The 22,128-nt window shown below is 36.9% G+C and overlaps 1 protein-coding gene across 1 annotated transcript in view; it reads right to left on the bottom strand.

Moving 5' to 3' along the window:
* LOC146139172 (basement membrane-specific heparan sulfate proteoglycan core protein-like) overlaps positions 1-15,844 on the bottom strand; it is an 86,166-nt gene extending 70,322 nt beyond the window's left edge. The window contains exon 1 of the mRNA XM_083391724.1: positions 15,650-15,844. Coding sequence (XP_083247850.1) covers positions 15,650-15,709 — 60 coding nt within the window. The 5' untranslated portion in view covers positions 15,710-15,844. The remainder of the gene's footprint in view (positions 1-15,649) is intronic.
* Positions 15,845-22,128: the final 6,284 nt, after the last annotated feature.

Below are 22,128 nucleotides of genomic sequence, written 5' to 3'. Positions count from 1 at the left end.
TGATTTACCCGACTCCACAGCCCTAGTATATCTATGCATAAATAACTTTGTATTTTCTGTTTTAATAAATTTATAGATAAACGATTAACTTTTAAATAAAAGTCAGTAAACTTTTTTCTTCACTTTCCTTGTTTTCTATTTAAATTTGTATTTTTGTTTTTTTTATTACAAAAAAATGAAAATTAGTGCATGTTTAATTACTCTCAATAAGATAAATTTATATAATTCAAATAATTTGCAACAACTAAAAAAAGAAAAAAAAATTGTTACGGTTTAAATGCAAAAATTTATGGTAAGTTCTTTTAACCCTTTTTTTAAAGATTTCTCCTGTTGCTATTTTTTTACCTTTTTAAATAATCCTATCTCATTCAAATCGGTAAAAACTAACGGGTTGTTTATTTTATTTTATTTCCAAAAAAATACACAATAAACAAATGGTAGTGTAATATATAACAATTGCAACTTGCGGTCAGCACATTAGTAGCCTTCTTGGTGATTTGATCAAGTACAAAAGCGACACAAGCTGGTTGCAATTTCACGCGAATTAAATTTCAAACATGGCATTTGAAGCAGCTCAGAAGATGCAGACCGCAATCTTACCATAACCACTCAAGATAAGGCAAGATTGGATGACATTTCTGGCAGCCCCTGGGGGTAATTGAACTGTGACTATCTTTATATATATATGTCTGCATGTGTCTGTAGTATATATATAGATGTTCAAACAGCGGGTACTTTTTAAAGTTGCACAAATGCATTGTAATCTTTATATATATGTTATTGATATATATACTATCTTTATATATATATGTCTGCGTGTGTATATATATGTATATAGAGAGAGAGGGATGTTTAAACAGGGGCTACTTTTGAAGAACTGCTGAAATGCAATGTGAAAACTTTGGAGAATAATGACTGGAAGTTTTAGTTAGATGTAGAATGAATACATAAGCCCATACACAAGTGGGTTACATATTTTGAAATGAGCTGAATAAATCTAAGAATAAAGTGGCTGAAGGTCGTAATTGAACGTAGAATGAATATCAAAGCCCATGTGGGGGCCATGTGCATATTGAGGTCATTTTAAATAAATAGAAAATAAAACAATTTCTAAAGGCGTTTACAAGATTCTACCTACTTCTGTATGGGCTTTCGCGTTCATTTCAAAATGACAAAAAACTTTTAACAATATAGGTAATTTTAAATACAAAAACGTTTAGACATGTTTCATGCAGGTAATTAATTGCTTTAAATATTGTAAAAAAGTGAGTACAAAAACGTACAGTTTTATACTAATACAAATTCGTCAAGCTAATCAGAATCAGTCACTATGTCTCATTTATAACTTTAAATTGTGTGGACCTAATCCTCTTAAACATACATATATGGAGAACCTTAATGAAATTGTCAGTCGGTCAAAATGACATCAAAACTCTTTTCGGAGTTTAAGGCACTTTTAAGTCCCAGGAGCCGTTGATAGGCGTTACCAAATGCAATAGATCACGCTTCCATTGATAGAAAGTGCCAGACAAAGTGACACGATCTAACGCAAACGGGCGCCAAAGCCCAATCAAATTAAGGCGTCGTCACAGCAATTCCCCAGACGGCTCGTATACAGTAGGCTTTGACGCCCAGGCTCAGTCGAAATTCAAACGGAAAGGTGATTGTTATTAGTCTCGCAGTGGAACAGCTGTGCCTTAATCCGGCCATTTCGTTGCGTATCCCGCCCGTGGTAAACACAGTGTTGTCTTTGTACTTTCGCACCTGTACAGTTTGGGACAATTTCTCCTTTGATCAAGACGATTATGTTCGTGCTTAAAACACCGGTGTGTCTTACTATCTAGGTTTACGCGTAGAACACTTTTAGTACGAATATCAAAGGCCATACAAAAGAGGTAGAATTTTTAACGTTTTGATAAAAAGTTATTCTAAATTCTAAGCTTTCAAAATGCTACCTATACTTCTGTATCGGCTTTGATATTCATTCTACGTCAACTGCAACCTCCAGCCATTATCTTACGAGATATCTGAAACGTTCAAATGCTACCTACTTCTATATGGCCATGATATTCTTACTACGTCTTATTAAACCTCCAACAATTTATGGAAAACTTTTCTCACCGAACGCATGAATTTTTTAGAGATGACGTCACAAAGTTACGTCACAACGGGACTAAAATAGGTCAAGCTCAGGAAGTTTGACAAAATTTGCACAAATTTGCAACATAAATTTTAGTTTTTTTACACACGAAATAACATAGCCTGGTAAAAAAGGGCCATGGCCGGTTAAAATACAACTGTTTATTACAGGTACGATGGACCTGCAAAAAATATTTTACCGAAACGCCGTTCCGCGCAGTTCTGGCTTACTTTAGCTACTAACTTTACCATTTTAGCAGGTTTGCATTTACAGGTTTACCGGCCAAACTACTATGGAAGTCATGTAATTCAAACAACAGTCCATAAAGGTAACACAAGAGATTACGAAGTTTCTGTTATCGGAGAATACTGAGCTTTCGTCGTCAAGTGCGACTTCCGAAATGGCTTATCCTCCTAAATGATGTACACATGTTGATATTACTATTACGTAGGTAAATATAACAAAAATAAGGAACTACTAAATTATTATCAGTGTTTAAACACAAACAAAGGACCATTGTTGCGTAACAATTAACCACACTATATTGGCATCTACAAATTTCACACATTAAGCAAATTTAGCCAAAGTAAAAAGATATCCCAAGTTTAAGATAGTAATTTAGGTTCTAAACGCAGAAAGCAGGCACCTACTGTTGTAGGTATTTGGTTAATAAAATTTTCCCTACAGCGTACGATGATGGCTGCGAAACAATAAACTGTCAAATTAGATTCTGTCAGACTGGCATAATGTTATATGTGTGGGCGGTAAATCAAAACTTCGGCCAAATTAGATCTGTTTTTACCTTAGGTTAGGCTACCCACACACAACAAGCTAGTTATAAACAAAGCGTTATCACTGGTATTCTGCGACAAATTACCAAAAACAAATCATTAATTTAAACCAGTGGTCGGCAAACTTTTTTTGTCGCGGCCCAAAGTAATTTTTTCAGAGTCTTTTTCAGAAGTATTGGATTTTGAGGTGAAATATTACTCGGTGCCTTTATGCCCCAAACTCTGCCATATCATATTATAAAACATACTATACAACGAAGAATATACGAACGAAGCGCGAAAATTTTTTCAATTACACATAGTTAAAGTTGACAAAAATATAGGACAGGCATTTAGGACCACATTGGGCACGTGGGTCTTTTCAAACTGAGCCAAATTAAAACTTCTATGCCACACCAACATTTAAAATAAAGTGCAATGAATGTACGACTATCACGCGGCCCACAACTACATGTTAACACTAAGCTATTCAAAAGTAATTCGCGGCCCACTAAAAATGGCTCTGCTACATTTGGGCCGCAGCCCACAGTTTGCCGACCACTCATTTAAACAATATATACTTGGTTAGCTGCAACGAAAAACGGCGCTCGTCTAGAAAGTATTCTTAACAAGGCGGTATCACGGGCAGCCCACGAAAAATAACCCATAGAAACTTCGTAATTACAAATACTGATATAGGTTTAACGAAATTAACAGATGTATTCTGACTGAAATTTCTCTCATTTTAGTTCATTTTCCGCAAAGGTGGCCCTAACATAAAGTATCAATGCCATTCCGTGATAAATAGCGGCGTTTCAGCGAATTCGATAATAGCGCATACGCGGTGTTGAGCAAGGTATGCCGCCCGCACAGCATTTCAAACACGTGATCGCCACAACCGCTAATTCGACTATCGCTTGAGAAATGTCAAAACCAACGCCAAACACAATATTCAATAATTACTAAAAGGGGCTTTCTTGTAGAACGCTAGCAAAGAGAATGAACAGCTGTCGAAAGCTTCGTTGATAAAAGCATCCTTACCTATTCACAAACTAGTCGTAAAAGGGTTATATCCTTTAAAAAGGTACAAAAAGTAAGGAAATCAGAAACTTGTCCATATAAATCAAAGAGGAATGAGTCCTGTAAATATTTTCAGATTGCCTTGATTTTTAAAACAGACAAAAAATAGAAGTATACTGTCTCATTGTTTTAGCTCGTTAGAAAAGTAGTCTTAACACAGCGATATTAATGGCAGCCCGTGATGAATAGCGGCATTTCGGCGAATTCCACAATAGCGCATACGCGGTGTTGAGCAAGGCATGCCGCCCGCACAACAGTTCAAACACGTGATCGCCACAACCGCTAATTCGACTATCGCTTTAGAAATGTCAAAACCAACGCCAAACACAATATTCAATTGTTACTCAGAAAGTTTGGGGTTGTTCCTTGAACGCAAGCAAAGAGAATGAACTGCTGTTGAAAACTTTTTTAGAAAATGCATCCTTAGCTATTCAAAAACTATTCCAAAAACGGTTATATTCTTTGAAAAGGTGCAAATTATTAATAACAAATCAGAAGCTAAGCTGTATAAAACAAAGAGGAATAAGGTTTGTCAAAATTTTAAGTTTGCCTTGATTTTTAAAACAGACAAAAAATAGATGTATACTGCCTCATTGTTTAGCTCGTTAAAAAACAAGCGTTAAAACAGCGATATTAGTGGCAGCCCGTGATAAATAGCGGCGTTTCGTCGAATTCGATAATAGCGCATACGCGGTATTGAGCAAGGTATGCAACCCGCACAGCAGTTCAAACACGTGATCGCCACAACCGCTAATTCGACTATCGCTTGAGAAATGTCAAAACCAACGCCAAACACAATAAAACAATTGTTACTAAAAGGGGCTTTCTTGTAGAACGCTAGCAAAGAGAATGAACTGCTGTCGAAAGCTTCGTTGATAAAAGCATCCTTACCTATTCACAAACTAGTCGTAAAAGGGTTATATCCTTTAAAAAGGTACAAAAAGTAAGGAAATCAGAAACTTGTCCATATAAATCAAAGAGGAATAAGTCCTGTAAATATTTTCAGATTGCCTTGATTTTTAAAACAGACAAAAAAATAAAAGTATACTGTCTCATTGTTTTAGCTCGTTAGAAAAGTAGTCTTAACACAGCGATATTAATGGCAGCCCGTGATGAATAGCGGCATTTCGGCGAATTCCACAATAGCGCATACGCGGTGTTGAGCAAGGCATGCCGCCCGCACAACAGTTCAAACATGTGATCACCACAACCGCTAATTCCACTATCGCTTGAGAAATGTCAAAACCAACGCCAAACACAATATTCAATTGTTACTCAGAAGGTTTGGGGTTTTTCTTTGAACGCAAGCAAAGAGAAAGAACAGCTGTTAAAAACTTATTCGGAAAATGCATCCTTAGCTTTTCAAAAACTAGTACAAACACGGTTATATTCTTTGACTAAGTGCAAATAATTGTAAACAAATTAAAAACTAAGCTGTTTAAATCAAAGATAAATAGGTTTTGTCAATAATTTGAGATTGCCTTGATTTTTAAAACAGACAAAAAAAATAGAAGTATACTGTCTCATTGTTTTAACTCGTTAAAAAAGAAGCAGCCCGTGATAAATAGTAGCGTTTCGGCGAATTTCATAATAGCGCATACGCGGTATTGAGCATTAGAGATGACGTCACAAAGTTACGTCACAACGGGACTAAAATAGGTCAAGCTCAGGAAGTTTGACAAAATTTGCACAAATTTGCAACATAAATTTTAGTTTTTTTACACACGAAATAACATAGCCTGGTAAAAAAGGGCCATGGCCGGTTAAAATACAACTGTTTATTACAGGTACGATGGACCTGCAAAAAATATTTTACCGAAACGCCGTTCCGCGCAGTTCTGGCTTACTTTAGCTACTAACTTTACCATTTTAGCAGGTTTGCATTTACAGGTTTACCGGCCAAACTACTATGGAAGTCATGTAATTCAAACAACAGTCCATAAAGGTAACACAAGAGATTACGAAGTTTCTGTTATCGGAGAATACTGAGCTTTCGTCGTCAAGTGCGACTTCCGAAATGGCTTATCCTCCTAAATGATGTACACATGTTGATATTACTATTACGTAGGTAAATATAACAAAAATAAGGAACTACTAAATTATTATCAGTGTTTAAACACAAACAAAGGACCATTGTTGCGTAACAATTAACCACACTATATTGGCATCTACAAATTTCACACATTAAGCAAATTTAGCCAAAGTAAAAAGATATCCCAAGTTTAAGATAGTAATTTAGGTTCTAAACGCAGAAAGCAGGCACCTACTGTTGTAGGTATTTGGTTAATAAAATTTTCCCTACAGCGTACGATGATGGCTGCGAAACAATAAACTGTCAAATTAGATTCTGTCAGACTGGCATAATGTTATATGTGTGGGCGGTAAATCAAAACTTCGGCCAAATTAGATCTGTTTTTACCTTAGGTTAGGCTACCCACACACAACAAGCTAGTTATAAACAAAGCGTTATCACTGGTATTCTGCGACAAATTACCAAAAACAAATCATTAATTTAAACCAGTGGTCGGCAAACTTTTTTTGTCGCGGCCCAAAGTAATTTTTTCAGAGTCTTTTTCAGAAGTATTGGATTTTGAGGTGAAATATTACTCGGTGCCTTTATGCCCCAAACTCTGCCATATCATATTATAAAACATACTATACAACGAAGAATATACGAACGAAGCGCGAAAATTTTTTCAATTACACACAGTTAAAGTTGACAAAAATATAGGACAGGCATTTAGGACCACATTGGGCACGTGGGTCTTTTCAAACTGAGCCAAATTAAAACTTCTATGCCACACCAACATTTAAAATAAAGTGCAATGAATGTACGACTATCACGCGGCCCACAACTACATGTTAACACTAAGCTATTCAAAAGTAATTCGCGGCCCACTAAAAATGGCTCTGCTACATTTGGGCCGCAGCCCACAGTTTGCCGACCACTCATTTAAACAATATATACTTGGTTAGCTGCAACGAAAAACGGCGCTCGTCTAGAAAGTATTCTTAACAAGGCGGTATCACGGGCAGCCCACGAAAAATAACCCATAGAAACTTCGTAATTACAAATACTGATATAGGTTTAACGAAATTAACAGATGTATTCTGACTGAAATTTCTCTCATTTTAGTTCATTTTCCGCAAAGGTGGCCCTAACATAAAGTATCAATGCCATTCCGTGATAAATAGCGGCGTTTCAGCGAATTCGATAATAGCGCATACGCGGTGTTGAGCAAGGTATGCCGCCCGCACAGCATTTCAAACACGTGATCGCCACAACCGCTAATTCGACTATCGCTTGAGAAATGTCAAAACCAACGCCAAACACAATATTCAATAATTACTAAAAGGGGCTTTCTTGTAGAACGCTAGCAAAGAGAATGAACAGCTGTCGAAAGCTTCGTTGATAAAAGCATCCTTACCTATTCACAAACTAGTCGTAAAAGGGTTATATCCTTTAAAAAGGTACAAAAAGTAAGGAAATCAGAAACTTGTCCATATAAATCAAAGAGGAATGAGTCCTGTAAATATTTTCAGATTGCCTTGATTTTTAAAACAGACAAAAAATAGAAGTATACTGTCTCATTGTTTTAGCTCGTTAGAAAAGTAGTCTTAACACAGCGATATAAGTGATAGCCCGTGATAAATAGTGGCATTTCGGCGAATTCGATAATAGCGCATACGCGGTGTTGAGCAAGGTATGCCGCCCGCACAGCAGTTCAAACACGTGATCGCCACAACCGCTAATTCGACTATCGCTTTAGAAATGTCAAAACCAACGCCAAACACAATATTCAATTGTTACTCAGAAAGTTTGGGGTTGTTCCTTGAACGCAAGCAAAGAGAATGAACTGCTGTTGAAAACTTTTTTAGAAAATGCATCCTTAGCTATTCAAAAACTATTCCAAAAACGGTTATATTCTTTGAAAAGGTGCAAATTATTAATAACAAATCAGAAGCTAAGCTGTATAAAACAAAGAGGAATAAGGTTTGTCAAAATTTTAAGTTTGCCTTGATTTTTAAAACAGACAAAAAATAGATGTATACTGCCTCATTGTTTAGCTCGTTAAAAAACAAGCGTTAAAACAGCGATATTAGTGGCAGCCCGTGATAAATAGCGGCGTTTCGTCGAATTCGATAATAGCGCATACGCGGTATTGAGCAAGGTATGCAACCCGCACAGCAGTTCAAACACGTGATCGCCACAACCGCTAATTCGACTATCGCTTGAGAAATGTCAAAACCAACGCCAAACACAATAAAACAATTGTTACTAAAAGGGGCTTTCTTGTAGAACGCTAGCAAAGAGAATGAACTGCTGTCGAAAGCTTCGTTGATAAAAGCATCCTTACCTATTCACAAACTAGTCGTAAAAGGGTTATATCCTTTAAAAAGGTACAAAAAGTAAGGAAATCAGAAACTTGTCCATATAAATCAAAGAGGAATAAGTCCTGTAAATATTTTCAGATTGCCTTGATTTTTAAAACAGACAAAAAAATAAAAGTATACTGTCTCATTGTTTTAGCTCGTTAGAAAAGTAGTCTTAACACAGCGATATTAATGGCAGCCCGTGATGAATAGCGGCATTTCGGCGAATTCCACAATAGCGCATACGCGGTGTTGAGCAAGGCATGCCGCCCGCACAACAGTTCAAACATGTGATCACCACAACCGCTAATTCCACTATCGCTTGAGAAATGTCAAAACCAACGCCAAACACAATATTCAATTGTTACTCAGAAGGTTTGGGGTTTTTCTTTGAACGCAAGCAAAGAGAAAGAACAGCTGTTAAAAACTTATTCGGAAAATGCATCCTTAGCTTTTCAAAAACTAGTACAAACACGGTTATATTCTTTGACTAAGTGCAAATAATTGTAAACAAATTAAAAACTAAGCTGTTTAAATCAAAGATAAATAGGTTTTGTCAATAATTTGAGATTGCCTTGATTTTTAAAACAGACAAAAAAAATAGAAGTATACTGTCTCATTGTTTTAACTCGTTAAAAAAGAAGCAGCCCGTGATAAATAGTAGCGTTTCGGCGAATTTCATAATAGCGCATACGCGGTATTGAGCAAGGTATGCAACCCGCACAGCAGTGCAAACATGGCGTTTACCACAGCCGCTAATTCCAAGTCATTATGCACAGCACCGGGGTTGGGGGTTATTAAGCGAACTGCGGACCTTGAGAACCCAAAAATGGAGCGAACGCAATCGGTGAACGAATTGCTATGAATGGAAATGGCGGTTGAATCAGTTATAGCAGCGGCACATTATTGCTGGCTGCATGTATCTGTCTGGGCTTTCCCCTTGAGTATGACGCATTGGCAGTTTGTTTGTGTGAAGTAATAACTCTGTCGATTGGCTGAGCAATAACTTTTGATTTGTTTGACTTGGCGTAATGTATTAGTATAGTACTTATGAAAAGTCTGTTTTAGAAGGATTGTTGTTACGGAAATGAATGCGCGTACTGTACATGTACTACATTTCACAGAATATTATTGCACGACAGAAAAACGTAAAAAAACGCGTAAAGAGTAATCCACGAACGTTTCATTTTTATGTCAATGCTTTTACTTGAAGTTGACTTGCTCTAATAATGACTAGACTGGAACTTGACTTTTAATTTTAGACTTTACTTGCAAAGACAAAAAGGTCGAGTAGATTGACATCATCTTGATTAAGACGTTTCGATACGAGCTTGAATAATCTTCGAGCTTGCATCATATTCATTTATTCTGATAGTCACATGAACTGAAGATGATACAAGTTCGTATTGAAACGTCTTAAATGATATCAATCTACTGGACCTTTTTGGTTTTGTAATTCATTATTAAGCTACAATACAGATCCGTGCATAATGTACCCAACTTAACTTGGACTTAAGTTAGGTGCACTACGACTTAGTAATTTTTTAAATGACTTGACTGGGACTTGAGTTATTTCAAAACGACTTATTTACAACAGTGGTACGTGACCCAAATCTTACCGACCAAACAAGGATTTAAAGTGTTTAAGATTAGCGATGTTTGTAGAGTCGGCGATAAAACGCTGACGCTCGTCAAACAGCGAAATTCCAAAGCTCAGAAGGACAACGTCACTTGGTCCACAGTTGGCTTTCGCTTTTTTCTTGGATCCGAAAAAAGAGGGCCAACTAAAAATGGCCGAAGCAGACACGCCCATTAGCTGTGGGCAATTTACCGGCTTCATATTTAGGCTTTGGGTGAAAGCGGGTTAAGCCTTCCGATACGTTAGCTGAACAAACAAAGATAAAGTTGCAAAATCTTGGAAACTAAGGGTGGTTTTAAACGTGATTATCTTATCAACAAACAAAAAGAAATCCAAAAACTAAATCATTTTCAGTAATCTTAATTAGATATTATTATTTGCTTTATACTGTGCACTGAATTAAAATCAAGTTTTTTTTTAAACGTTTATATGTTGCGTCGATGTTTTTTTTTTGTTTGTTTTTGAACAAACTACAGACAAGAAATGCTTTGATTCGGGAGAAAAGCAAACTAAATGTTTATCAAAATATATTACATTGTAATTTCAAGTAAATAATAGAGAGTGCTTTTTGTTTTAGATTTTCGAGAAAAATTCACAAAACCTTATAAGATGTTCTCAATTTTAAGGGTTCAATTTGTGACCACAAGAGCAAGCTTGAGCTTCAACTGAGTTAACTGATAAAAAAGCACAGTTTTGAAATAAAGATTGATTTAATACTACAAGCTATGAAACTAAAATAAAAATGTGAAAATATCTAGTGATTCATTTAGTTTTAAGTTAGTTTTTTTCAAACTTGTTCTCAAAAAAGGGTTAAAGCTAATAAGAAAGCAATTGACACAGTTTCGAAAACTCGGAAACGCTTCAAGTCAAAATCCTACTAAGCTCGACCTCAAAACAAATTAACCCCGGGTCCCCTGTTTGATCGCATTGGGGGAACAAAGCCCTAATCGTGTCTAGTGGGTGGGGTACAACAGGGAAATATCGACATTCTGTTTATTTTTTTGGTTGGGAAATTGTTTTTGATTTTTACCAAATCTTATGCAATTGCTTTCTTATTAGCTTTAACCCTTTTTTGAAAATAATGTTGCTAAAAACTACTTTAAAACTAAAGGAATCACTAGATTTTTTCACATTTTTATTTTATTTTTGTAGCTTGTTGTCCCAATCCACTCTTAAATTTAAAACTGTGCTTTTTGTTTTGTCAGTTAACTTATAGTGGAAGCTCAAGTTTGTTCTTGGGCCACAAATTGAACCCTTAAAACGGTGAAAATCTTAAGCGTGTTCGAGTTTCTACACCGCGCGTCTATTGCTTGCTTAGAACGTAATAAATTGTTTAAGCCACTTTTTAAAACGAGGTTGTAAACACGTACCTTACAACTAAAACGGATCTGTATTTTTTTAAGTTGTATTTTCCGTAGTGGGGTTGGTAAAAACTACCTTAAAACCTTTTTTTCACATTTTTATTTTATGTTTATAGATTGTTGTCCCAAAGCGCTCTTAATTTTAAAACTGTGCTTTTTGTTTTATCAGCTAGCTTATTGCAAGCTCAAACCAATTGACACAGTTTCGAAAACTCGGAAATACTTCAAGCCAGAAAGCCTACTAAGCCCGACCCCAAAACAAATTAACCCCGGGTCCCCTGTTTGATCGCTTAGGGGGAACAAAGCCACAATCGTGTTCAGTGGGTGGGGCGCAACATTTAAAAGCCAAACTGTGACGACCCCAGTCAAATAGGCCACAGCAACATTGTCGGATCTAACTGATGTGCGGAACTGATTTCCAGCGATGCAAAGCAAAACAACGGATGGAGTTAATTTCGGTTAAGTCAATGTTTTCCGCCTGTCATCATTGTGCGTTGTGCGAGGTCTGTTCGTTGTTTGAGGAAACGTAGCCACAGATGCTTTATTACTTTTTTCGGGTGGGCCACGAATGCTTTACAAGGCTAGATAATAATATGCAAAGGCAGGGGTGAAAGCAAGGCCGAGAAGCGCCCTGATAAAAGTTTATTGCCGGTACTCCTAAAAAATATTACTCTTTTTACGTCTTCAATGTATTTGGTCTTAATCGCAATCGTCTATAATGTATTTAGACCAAGATTTTCTGTTCATTTTCTGTTCATTTTCTGATGCGCACGAGGTTTATCACAATCCTAAATTTTCTTTAGCGTAAAGAAATTTTCTGGACGACATCGTTATATCACAAACTATGACTGAAACCCACACAAATCAATTTGGTTCGGCCCTTAGAGCACCCTAGTATCGGACGAGTACCGATACTAACATTAGGCATCGGCTCCGATCCGATATTTAAGTTAGGCAACAAACAAGTGCTTCCCAACCTTTTTTGTGGCGGCCTACTATTACTAAATCTTTTTGTGATCACAAATAGGTTTAGTGCCAAATTAATTTAAACAGTTAACAAATAAAATGTAACTCAAAAAAATTAAAAATAAGTCAAATTCAAACCTGTTCAAATTCAAATTTCCGCAAGGTAAATTACCACAGGTGGCTAAATCGTCCATCCGGCGACAGGCATCACGACGAAGCCTATTTCTCATTAAAACAAGCCCGGGGCGTAAATGCAGACGGCAATTAACGTGGAACAGTCGTCTGATAGAGCTAAATTATCTAACCGCTTCCGCACTTGGGCAAGTTGTACAAATTACTCTGACGGCAAGCTGACATGTAGGTAAAGCCGGTGTTCCCTCTAAGGCAGGGGTTCTTAAACTGGGGTCTTGGTGGGTATGTTAACTGATTTTAGGGTGTCCATCAAGGCCTGAATTTAATATTAGTCTATATTTAAGTTAATCATTTTTTCATAGAAAACTGGTTAATTAAAAATAAAACGGAGTTTTTAGACTCCATTTCTCTTTCACATTTTTCGACCGATATCAGCAGATTTGTGTAGTCTATTTGCATGGTGACGTCATTTTTGAATTTTTTTATGCCTACCGGGGTCCACGCAAATCAAAAATTGCTTTGGACCGATCTCACTAAATCTAACCATGTAAACTACACCAGTCGACGACCCAACCACATTCAACGACCAAACAAACCATAAATTTAGAAACAATGCTCTAAGGTGCCTAATTGTCTAGACTAGAGCTTCTATCGCATTTGCACAACCAGCTATCTTTATAAATACAGAAATAAACCAAAGTGTATAAACATTAAAAATAGCTTGCCACAAAGTTAAAAAGCGGTGTGAATTAAATGTGTGCGTTTGTAGAATTCAATATAAATTTCACTTATTCATAAATTCAGTAATTCAGTCGGAATTTTAAAGCATTCACGCTCAGTGGAACAAACACGTGTGCTTAGTGTTGAAATTTATTGGAGGTAACACTTGAATCAACTGGTCGTATCGGCACTTATCGACCAGGTAGAAAAGAAAACGGCTTAAAGCGCGCTCCTTTTACGCTCAAGTGGTCTTGGTGTGACATCATTAGGCTGGCAGAACTTCAAAACTGACTCAATTTCGAGCGAAGGCTGTAAGTCAACAAACGTGAAATCCCTATGTAAACAGGCACTCTCCTTTCAATACACGGCCGTTTGAAGCGCCGGTGTGGACGCCTGCATAAAGGTTATAAAGGCACAAGCGCTGCGAAGGGATTAACTCAGGAAAAAGGGTCGCCCTTATTGTTGCTCAGGGACGACAGATGGCATTTTCTGCTGGTTTGGTTGGCAAAAGGTTCGCTAGCAAAGAGGACGAACTGCTGTCGGAAACTTTGAAAAATGCATACAATTCACAAAATTGTCCCAAGAGGAATTTATGATTTACAAATTACAAAAAGGCTCGCTTAGCGTTTTCCAATTAACGCAAAATAAAGAACAAGAACTAATGTCGAAAACGAGTTGTATCCCATAAAAAGCGCAAAGCATTGTCAACAATCTCAATTTACAAATAAGTTCCAAAACAAGCAACTAGGAACGAAAGCTGGCAAAAAAGAAGAATGTCACTGTTTAAGAAGTGCCTTTCATTGTCAAAATTACAATTATTAAAAATGTGTCAAGAAACATAATCAAAGAGAAAAACACCTGCTGTCAAAATTTGGGCAACGCAATTAGATATAACGACAGTTAATATCGACAATCACAACCCACAGACGAATCTCAAAGTTCATAAACTAGAATGTATTATTCGAATATTAAACGCCATTCATGGTCAACAATCACAATTGTTACGTATCCGTTGAGTTCTAGCAATGCACCAAGCCCCTTTGATCATTGTATTGGCGCTGGCACTTAAGCCTCTTTGCAGCGATCAAGCAGGGCATGTCAGTCAAGACCCCGTAAACAGAAGGGTCCCAGACGAGCCTTGAAACTGTTTAAAACTTGCCCGGCGCGCATTCAGGCGTGATAGAATGCCAAAAATCTCGGATATAGCCTTTAGCGGCGTCGACAAACTGCCTGCCTTTCAAACATGCATGAAAGCCGCTGCTACAAAGTAACTTAGCGGCTAAGCCGGATTGGCAATGCTTACGGCTGCTCAATTTGCCTGGCAAAATTTTGCGCTTAGCAAAACGTACGGAATGTTTTGAAGTCTACAGATATTTGTAAATTCTAAATTAGGGTAATCAGGTGGCACTTTTTTTTTTTTTATTGTATCCTCGACAATCTTTCGCAATCGTGCTTCATCAGGTCAAAGTAGAATATAAAAAGAAAATGTATTGAATTGTCGACATGCTTTCGCACAACCGTGCTTCATCTAAAGAAGCATTAATTGACTATTTTCATGTAGATTTTGCCGTATTCAACATTACTGGTTTGTAAACTGTGCACGCATGGCGTTCTTTGGAAAACCGCAAATTTTGTGCCAAAATTATTAAAAATCAATGGTTTTGCAGTCTATGAGCTGCTAAATAACTACTGTCAGAAGAATGATTTGGATTGAAGACCTAAAACCTGTATAACGCATAGCATTTTTTGCAAGACCGCAGCTATTGTATTCCGCCAAACTCTAAAACCCAAGTCTCCGAAAACAACGATTTGGAAAGTCTAAGAGCACTTAACACGGTCCTTGACTAATATCAGAAATATGTGTGGCCATTTTTCGCCATTGCTGGCTTACAATCTGCGCAACGCACAATATTTTCTTGAATTACCGCAAATATTGTGGTTCACCAAGGTCTTCGCCCTAGCCGCAATTTAGAGAATCGTAATTGGAACGGCCTTGGCACTTCAAGGCGTTTATTTATTTAAATCCGCAACTGTGTCAACTCAATTTCGCCGTGCAAATAACAACTTTGGCTGGGCGAATTGAGTTTTACAGGTTATTGCTGTTCAGTCAGATAGCCGGTTGGCCTATCTTTCAACGTGCAAATGTATTTTGCTGTTTAAAACGAAATTTATACTTTGTATAACAGCGCACGATTGCAGATAGTTCTTGGACTTATTTTTAGCGTACAACTGTCAATTTCGGCTGATTAAAGCACACAATAACTTGTAAAATAGAACAGGATTAAATTGTTACAATTAGGTCAATTTAAGTTAATAAACGCCTGTTAGGTTTAAGTTACCAAAACTGTACAACCACCGGCCTTAAAGTAACCTTACACTATATCAAAACTTTTACTTGATTATATGTGTTTGATGTCAGCATAAACAGAAAAGGCTGTATGAAATAAAAGTGAAATTACAAACTTACCAAACTGTGGGTGCTTTGCGCCAGCCAATTAAGGCAAACGAGCAAGATTGCCAATCTCATCTCGGCAAAGGTAAGCCTTCTTTTCAGCCTTATCACTTCAGGCACACACAGAAATATGTCCTTGCACAAAGTTGTACCAGAAATACCAGCAGAAAAAGCAAACCTCTAGTAAAACTGGCAGCTCTAACAACTGGGTCCGCTCTCTGTGAACAAACAAAACATGTTAACCAGCAGCCTTCTTTTTGGGTCAAAGCAGCAGGCTACACGCGCCAAAAAGCACTTAGCACTCTGCGGAAGGATTTCTCGCCGCTGAAAGAGCTCTTTTTCTTTTTCCTGACGAATTATAGAACTTAAAAATTCAAGGTGAAGTCAGCCTACTGTTTTATTTTTATTTTAGTTAAATGAAGGGGGGGAAACGCTTTTAGAGAAAGAAAACGCCATTGTACATGTCTTTGGCTAACTGTTTGTAAACAGCCAGCAGACGTTTTTTGGAGAAAAAAGAGCGAAAGACATGTTTTCATGAAAAAATTACACCACCGTACAGGATTTTTTTTGGCAAAATTCGTCTTGGAGTATAAAATACTATTAGGAACATATATATGAATTTCCAATATAGATAGTAAAGATATTATCCACAGGAGTAAAACATATTTATCGTATAACATCTGACTATACTAATTATCGAATATTAAGTTTTGTAATTAGTTTAATCTTAAATCATTGATATGCAATCTAAAAAATCACATTCGCATTCAGCAGATTTTTTAATTCAGGAGATAATTCTAACTGCTGTGCAATGATAAAAACCGATTTACATCTTTAACCTGTGCCGTTCAGAAAGGAACGCAAACCTGAACAGATATCCAACTATTCTTAGGCAGCGCGAACCTGATATCCCGGGTTTTAGCACTTCGACTCTGAAAAAAGCGCTTTGCCGCTAAGTGCTTGCTAGATTCAAGGTTGGCGACTGAACGCTAAAAACTGTACGTTTAAACAGCTGCAAACCAGTTTATGAAGCCTAAATGACAATGATGCCAAATGTACTTAAACTTGACTGACATTATTATCAATAACAACTAAGGAGGCTTACAAGCTTTATTCAAATAGCTAACACAGCTTTTTTGCCTTAAGAGTCATAACAACACAAGGACGCTGGTCTAGGATCCTACCATTCCTTGTTTTTACCGTAACGAAACGAGTTGTAAAAGTTGAAATTGCAAGGAAGCACTAAATATGGGAGAATAAACATAACAACAACATTTTGACCCCAAACGCTAACTCGGACCCAATAATGTTAGCAATATGAACCTCAGGAAGCAAATGTGGTAGGATTCTAGACCAGCACCTAACACAAGGTCAAGGTAAACACAGGAATTTATGATTAGAGCTGACAATATTAATCTTACTTGCACACGAACCTTACTATTAATGACATCTATATAATAACCGGGGCTTATACCAGCCTTACCCAAAGCTGTTCTGCATTTCCCCAATTACCTTACAACTGGCCTGTGCATAAACTTGATAGCACCGCACCTAAAATACTCAAACTTTCTAGAAAAACAAACACACCGATTCTACTAAATCATAGTCGAAAAACACACGACTGGCGCCCTTCTTCTGAAGAACAGCATCCATAAAAACCGCCAAACATGCCGAAACAGCACTCGACTGCTTGTTCGGGCGAATTTCAGACGAGCAAAGGCGGCGGTATGTATTCAAGGCTCGACTGCGGCGTCCTACAGCGCATTGGTTTGAGCTCTTGCTGCGATAGACGTAACGACGAAAAAGGCTGGACGTCTCCCGTCAGTTGTAGCCTTTACCTTTTTCCCGTCTCTCTACTAGTTTGCCGCAGCGGGCGCGCTATTCTTCGTAGCCCACAGCCGATGTCTTTACACACAGACAAGGCTATTTCTCGTTGCCGACAACTCTACATCGCGTTCAGACGTTTGGCTTCCGATTCATTCCATCAGAGTCAAAGCCTTGGCCATCGCTGCCTTAGCCTTGTTGGTTTTCTGTGTTAAACTGCAGCGTTCAGGTAGCTTAGGTGTCGGATACAGACACTTAGACTTGGTGTGATTGTTTACAAGGCGATAGCTGGCAATAATCGGACCGTACGCAGCTGTTACGCCGCACGCCAAGCCTAATACAGTCGCGTAAACTTTTGAGGCGAATCCGGTAACAATTGTGGAAAACACGGTTACTAAAGATTGCGTATTAAATGAACTTTATATATTCCACGGTTTCAAGTGTACCTTTTTGGCATAGAAACGTAATTTTGACTGGTAAAGCACTCGCACTATAAATAGTTACGGTCGCAAAAGATTGCATTTGGGCAATCTTGCGGCATCATAACAAATAATACAGTTAAATTAATGTTTAACTTATGCGCGTTAAAAAATTCTATTGCAACATAAACGCAATTGTAAACAGTAAAACGAAATTACTTATCAAACAATTCATTGCTGTAGCCAAAGATTGCGTGTTAAGCGAACTTGGCTTGACAAAAATTGTAAAACACACATCTTTTTAAAAACCTGTTGTTTAAAATTTGACTAAAGAAACAAAAGTGCAATTTTTCGGCCAATGATTGTGTTTTAAGTAAAGACGGGTTTTCCATAAAAACCGAAAATAAAAATAACTCAACTAAGAAACCTAAAAAACTAACTTTAGAAGTTGAAAAAAAATTATAAATCACTACTATATGATAACGCCAGTTAATGTATCTAGTTCTAAAGCATTTTCGATAGTAAATTATGTTTCAAGATTGTGAAAGTGATTTTGTTTAAGTTATAGGTCGCCTAATGTTTAATGTAATGTAATTTATTTATTTTCCCGAAATTCCAAAACAAAAAACAAACAAAAAAATTATACACAAACAAGAATACACAAAATGTGGTATCTTTATTTTCACATTCCGTAACTCTGTGCATTGTGTATTACAGTGGTTCCCAGCCGGGGTGTCACTAATGGATTATGCTTTTTTGCTCATTAGTAAGCCTCTTGGTATACAACTATTTGTGTACGATTAGTACACTAAATCGAATGATATTTTTCCTCATATGTTGTGTGTTTTTTTTTTTATTATTATTTCCTTTTACAGTAACATTGCACTAAACCCCAAAATTGTAGTAAGGCTGCCGCAGTCTATCAAATATTTTTCAGGGGTGCTGTAAGCCATAAAAGGTTGAGACTGGTGTATTGTGTCTGCAATAATGAACACACCACGCAGCCTTTTAGCGACCGCCTTCGACATTTAGTCGTCAATGGCGACGCGCTGCATTTTAACATACTTAAAAACCTATAGTGTGTTAAGTTTGCCTAAAATGTAAAAGTGACAGAATTTGGCATACACAACACTACATACGTAGCCAAGCTACTCAACTTAATTATATATCAGTGACAATATTTCATAATGGCCATAGAAAACACATGAACCTCCAAGTCACAATACTGCAGTTTTACTTACTGTAACAATTTGTATCTTGTATATATTAGCCACACAAAAAAAGGCCCAAAAACCACTATGGCAAACTGCTTATACAATTAGAATAAGCATTGTTGTAATCAGATGTACAAAAATCATAGCTAGTTCGAGTTAAAACCAACAATGGTAGCCATTTTTGAAATGATAATAGTTCTAAAATATGTACAATATGCGTTCTTTTTTAAGAAAACGAAGCTTTTTAAAATATCAATCCTAATTAAAGATATTCCGGATGCAGTTCAACCGAAAAAGCAAAATTTTCCAAATAAGGATACAATTATAACTTCCCTTAACCCGCATGTAAATACAATGGCTTCGGTCGTATTTCGAAAAAAGACGCCTTTAAACAAATAACATCAAAGAAGTTAAAGGTAATTGTTCAGCTTATCGTAGACAGGAAGTTTACAGTGACGTTGTTTATACAGAAATAACGTCATTCTGGATAAAATTACGTCAAATTCGGAAGTGTCAAATTTGTCATTTAAAACAATAGCGTTGACCACGAATGCTAAAAAAATCAGAATCACAAACTTTTGATTTGTAAAGACTTGGATTTTTAGTTGGCATATGTCCCAAAAAAATGCATTAAATATGATTTTAAGTTTGGAAAGGCTGGAAATAATTTTATTTAACTCGTTTTATTTTTTACTTTTTAATTCTTTTTAACATAATTATAAGCGGGATCGAAGGATGATGGATGAACCAACTTAAGCCTGTCTTTAAAGAATTGCCTTGAATGGGACCTTATTCGTCATCGAGACAAATAAAGATAATAACAAATGTTATTAAAATAAATCCCGAAAATTCCCATTAAAAGGTTTCAGCTGAGAGTCAGTTACATGGGGAAGGGTGTTTTTATAAGTTTTATAAAGCAAAACCTGAGTAAAAACACGTCTAAATTCCAATATTTTATTATTTAAAAGCAAAGAGAGTGTAAAAGCATAAACATAAATTTTAACTTATATGATAAAAAAACGATTTACTTGTCCTATATTGTTTTGGTATTCATTTTCAAGTTGCTAAAATAACATTTAAAAATGTATCCGACGACAAATGTTTTTAAATAATGATAAAAGCCAAATTCACTGCAGTTGCTACAAGCGCTATTTGCATCTTATTATAAAGCATACGACCCCTGAAGCGGCTGTTCATTCCTCATTAGAGCCCAGCAGATGAAACATTAGCCTCCAAATCAGCCCAGACTCCTGCAAAGTTCAACAGACAACCGCGAGTCGGAAAACCACATTTCAACAAATAGTCTGGATCGCTACTGCTACTATATACAAGCCGCAGTCAGTGTTCGACACATCCGTCAACACGGTATAGCTTTACGTACCGTCGCTCGGCTGTCTCAAACGTACAGGGGCAATGTACGTATAAGGGAGCGCGATTTCGCACACTTTTGCACTCCAAAGGGAAGGTGAAAAGGTGAAAACCTGGCGTGTTACTATTGTATTTCAATGCTAAATATACATAGAATTTATCATCGATTCGACTCTTATCTCGGACGAGTGCCGACTAAGTCCCCCACACCCACACACACTTGTTAGTGTGTAACATACAGCAGGCTAGACTCGTGTTGGTATGCGTTTGATATTTGGTAAACTTTCATATCTGGTATTGTATATTCTTTTATATATGGCTAAAAAAAATTTGAAAAAAAAAGTTAAAACCAATATTGTTTTTAGATACACAGGACATATCTCATACCAGGGGTGTCCAACAAGCGGCACGCGACCTAATAAAAAATGGCACGCAAGCCCTTCCCAAAAAATATTAAAATTGTTATTTAGCCAATTGCCAAAAAAGCTCAATTTGTTATTCACCCAATTGTCAGAAAATACTAACTTTGTTATACAGTCAATTGCCATTGTTTGTTCACAATATAAAACAATTGCGGCAATCACGACAACTAACAATTATACTATAGTAACATTATACTGTGTGGAGGCTAGCATTTACATAATAGTATATAGCTTGGTGTGAAGAAACAAAAGTCAGCTCACCGAGAGACACTTTGATGTAGTGATGCGAATTTCTACTAGACAGTTTTTTTCAAGTTTAAATAACGTTCTTATTTTTGGTAAAAAAGCGCTTTTATGATTAAAAAGAATTGGTTCGGTTACGAAACTTCGACACGGAAAGAAGTTATAAGATAAAAATTGGCACGCCTGCATGTTTGAGTTGGACACCCCTGTTTATACTAAGGCAATAGAACAAGGGTCAGCAAATCTTATGAACCTGAGGCCCTTTTATGGGCAACGAGTCATACAAAGGGCAACAAGTTTGATACAGTCTTCCGAAATACCAACATAGCTCACTCCAGATGTAGAGTTGTTTCTATGTGATACTGTATTGTATAGGATTGTTGTTTACGACCTTTATGACGTATTTCCCGTGTGGTATATAAGCGCGAGTTTCTCATTAGTGCGACATTTATTAGGTGTGTTCACTTTGTTGTAATACGACGTGATGTGTTACGTGACCTACCAATCAATACAGTAAACTCCATTGGGTATATATTCATTTTTTTTTTAAATAAGGAACGCATCACGATTTTGCGTGTCATCCTTGCGCAGGTTAATTTTAATGTTGTGACGCCCGCTATCGAACATTTCCCTGCGTCAATTAAGACGAACTCGGAATTGGGAAAAGTAAAATACCAAAATTCGGCAGGAAATTACGTCCCTGCGTTACGTTTGTGGTGCAGACGTTACGTTAGGAAATTGCGAATTACATGTCTCCTCTAAACCTAGTCGCTTTGTACGTTTTCTAAAGGCAGCGGAAATTGGTCACAAAATGTCTCCGATTTAGTGCATTTCAAAAGCTTGCGTCAACGGAAAATTGACCAAAGTTCACAAGGAACTAGCTGTCCGGCAAATCATTACAGCATCAACGGAAACACGGATATGCGTTCAAAGTTATACGCGTAGGAAATTAGGTGCGTTTAACATTCGGGTCATTCGGAAGGGCTTGAAAGATTTGAACCAAT

The sequence above is a fragment of the Ascidiella aspersa genome, chromosome 6 (assembly GCF_963924565.1).
Source record: "Ascidiella aspersa chromosome 6, kaAscAspe10.2, whole genome shotgun sequence".
NCBI lineage: Eukaryota > Metazoa > Chordata > Ascidiacea > Phlebobranchia > Ascidiidae > Ascidiella > Ascidiella aspersa.
The sequence above is the reverse complement of the archived record's forward strand: the minus strand, read 5'-3'. Positions and strand labels throughout refer to the sequence as shown.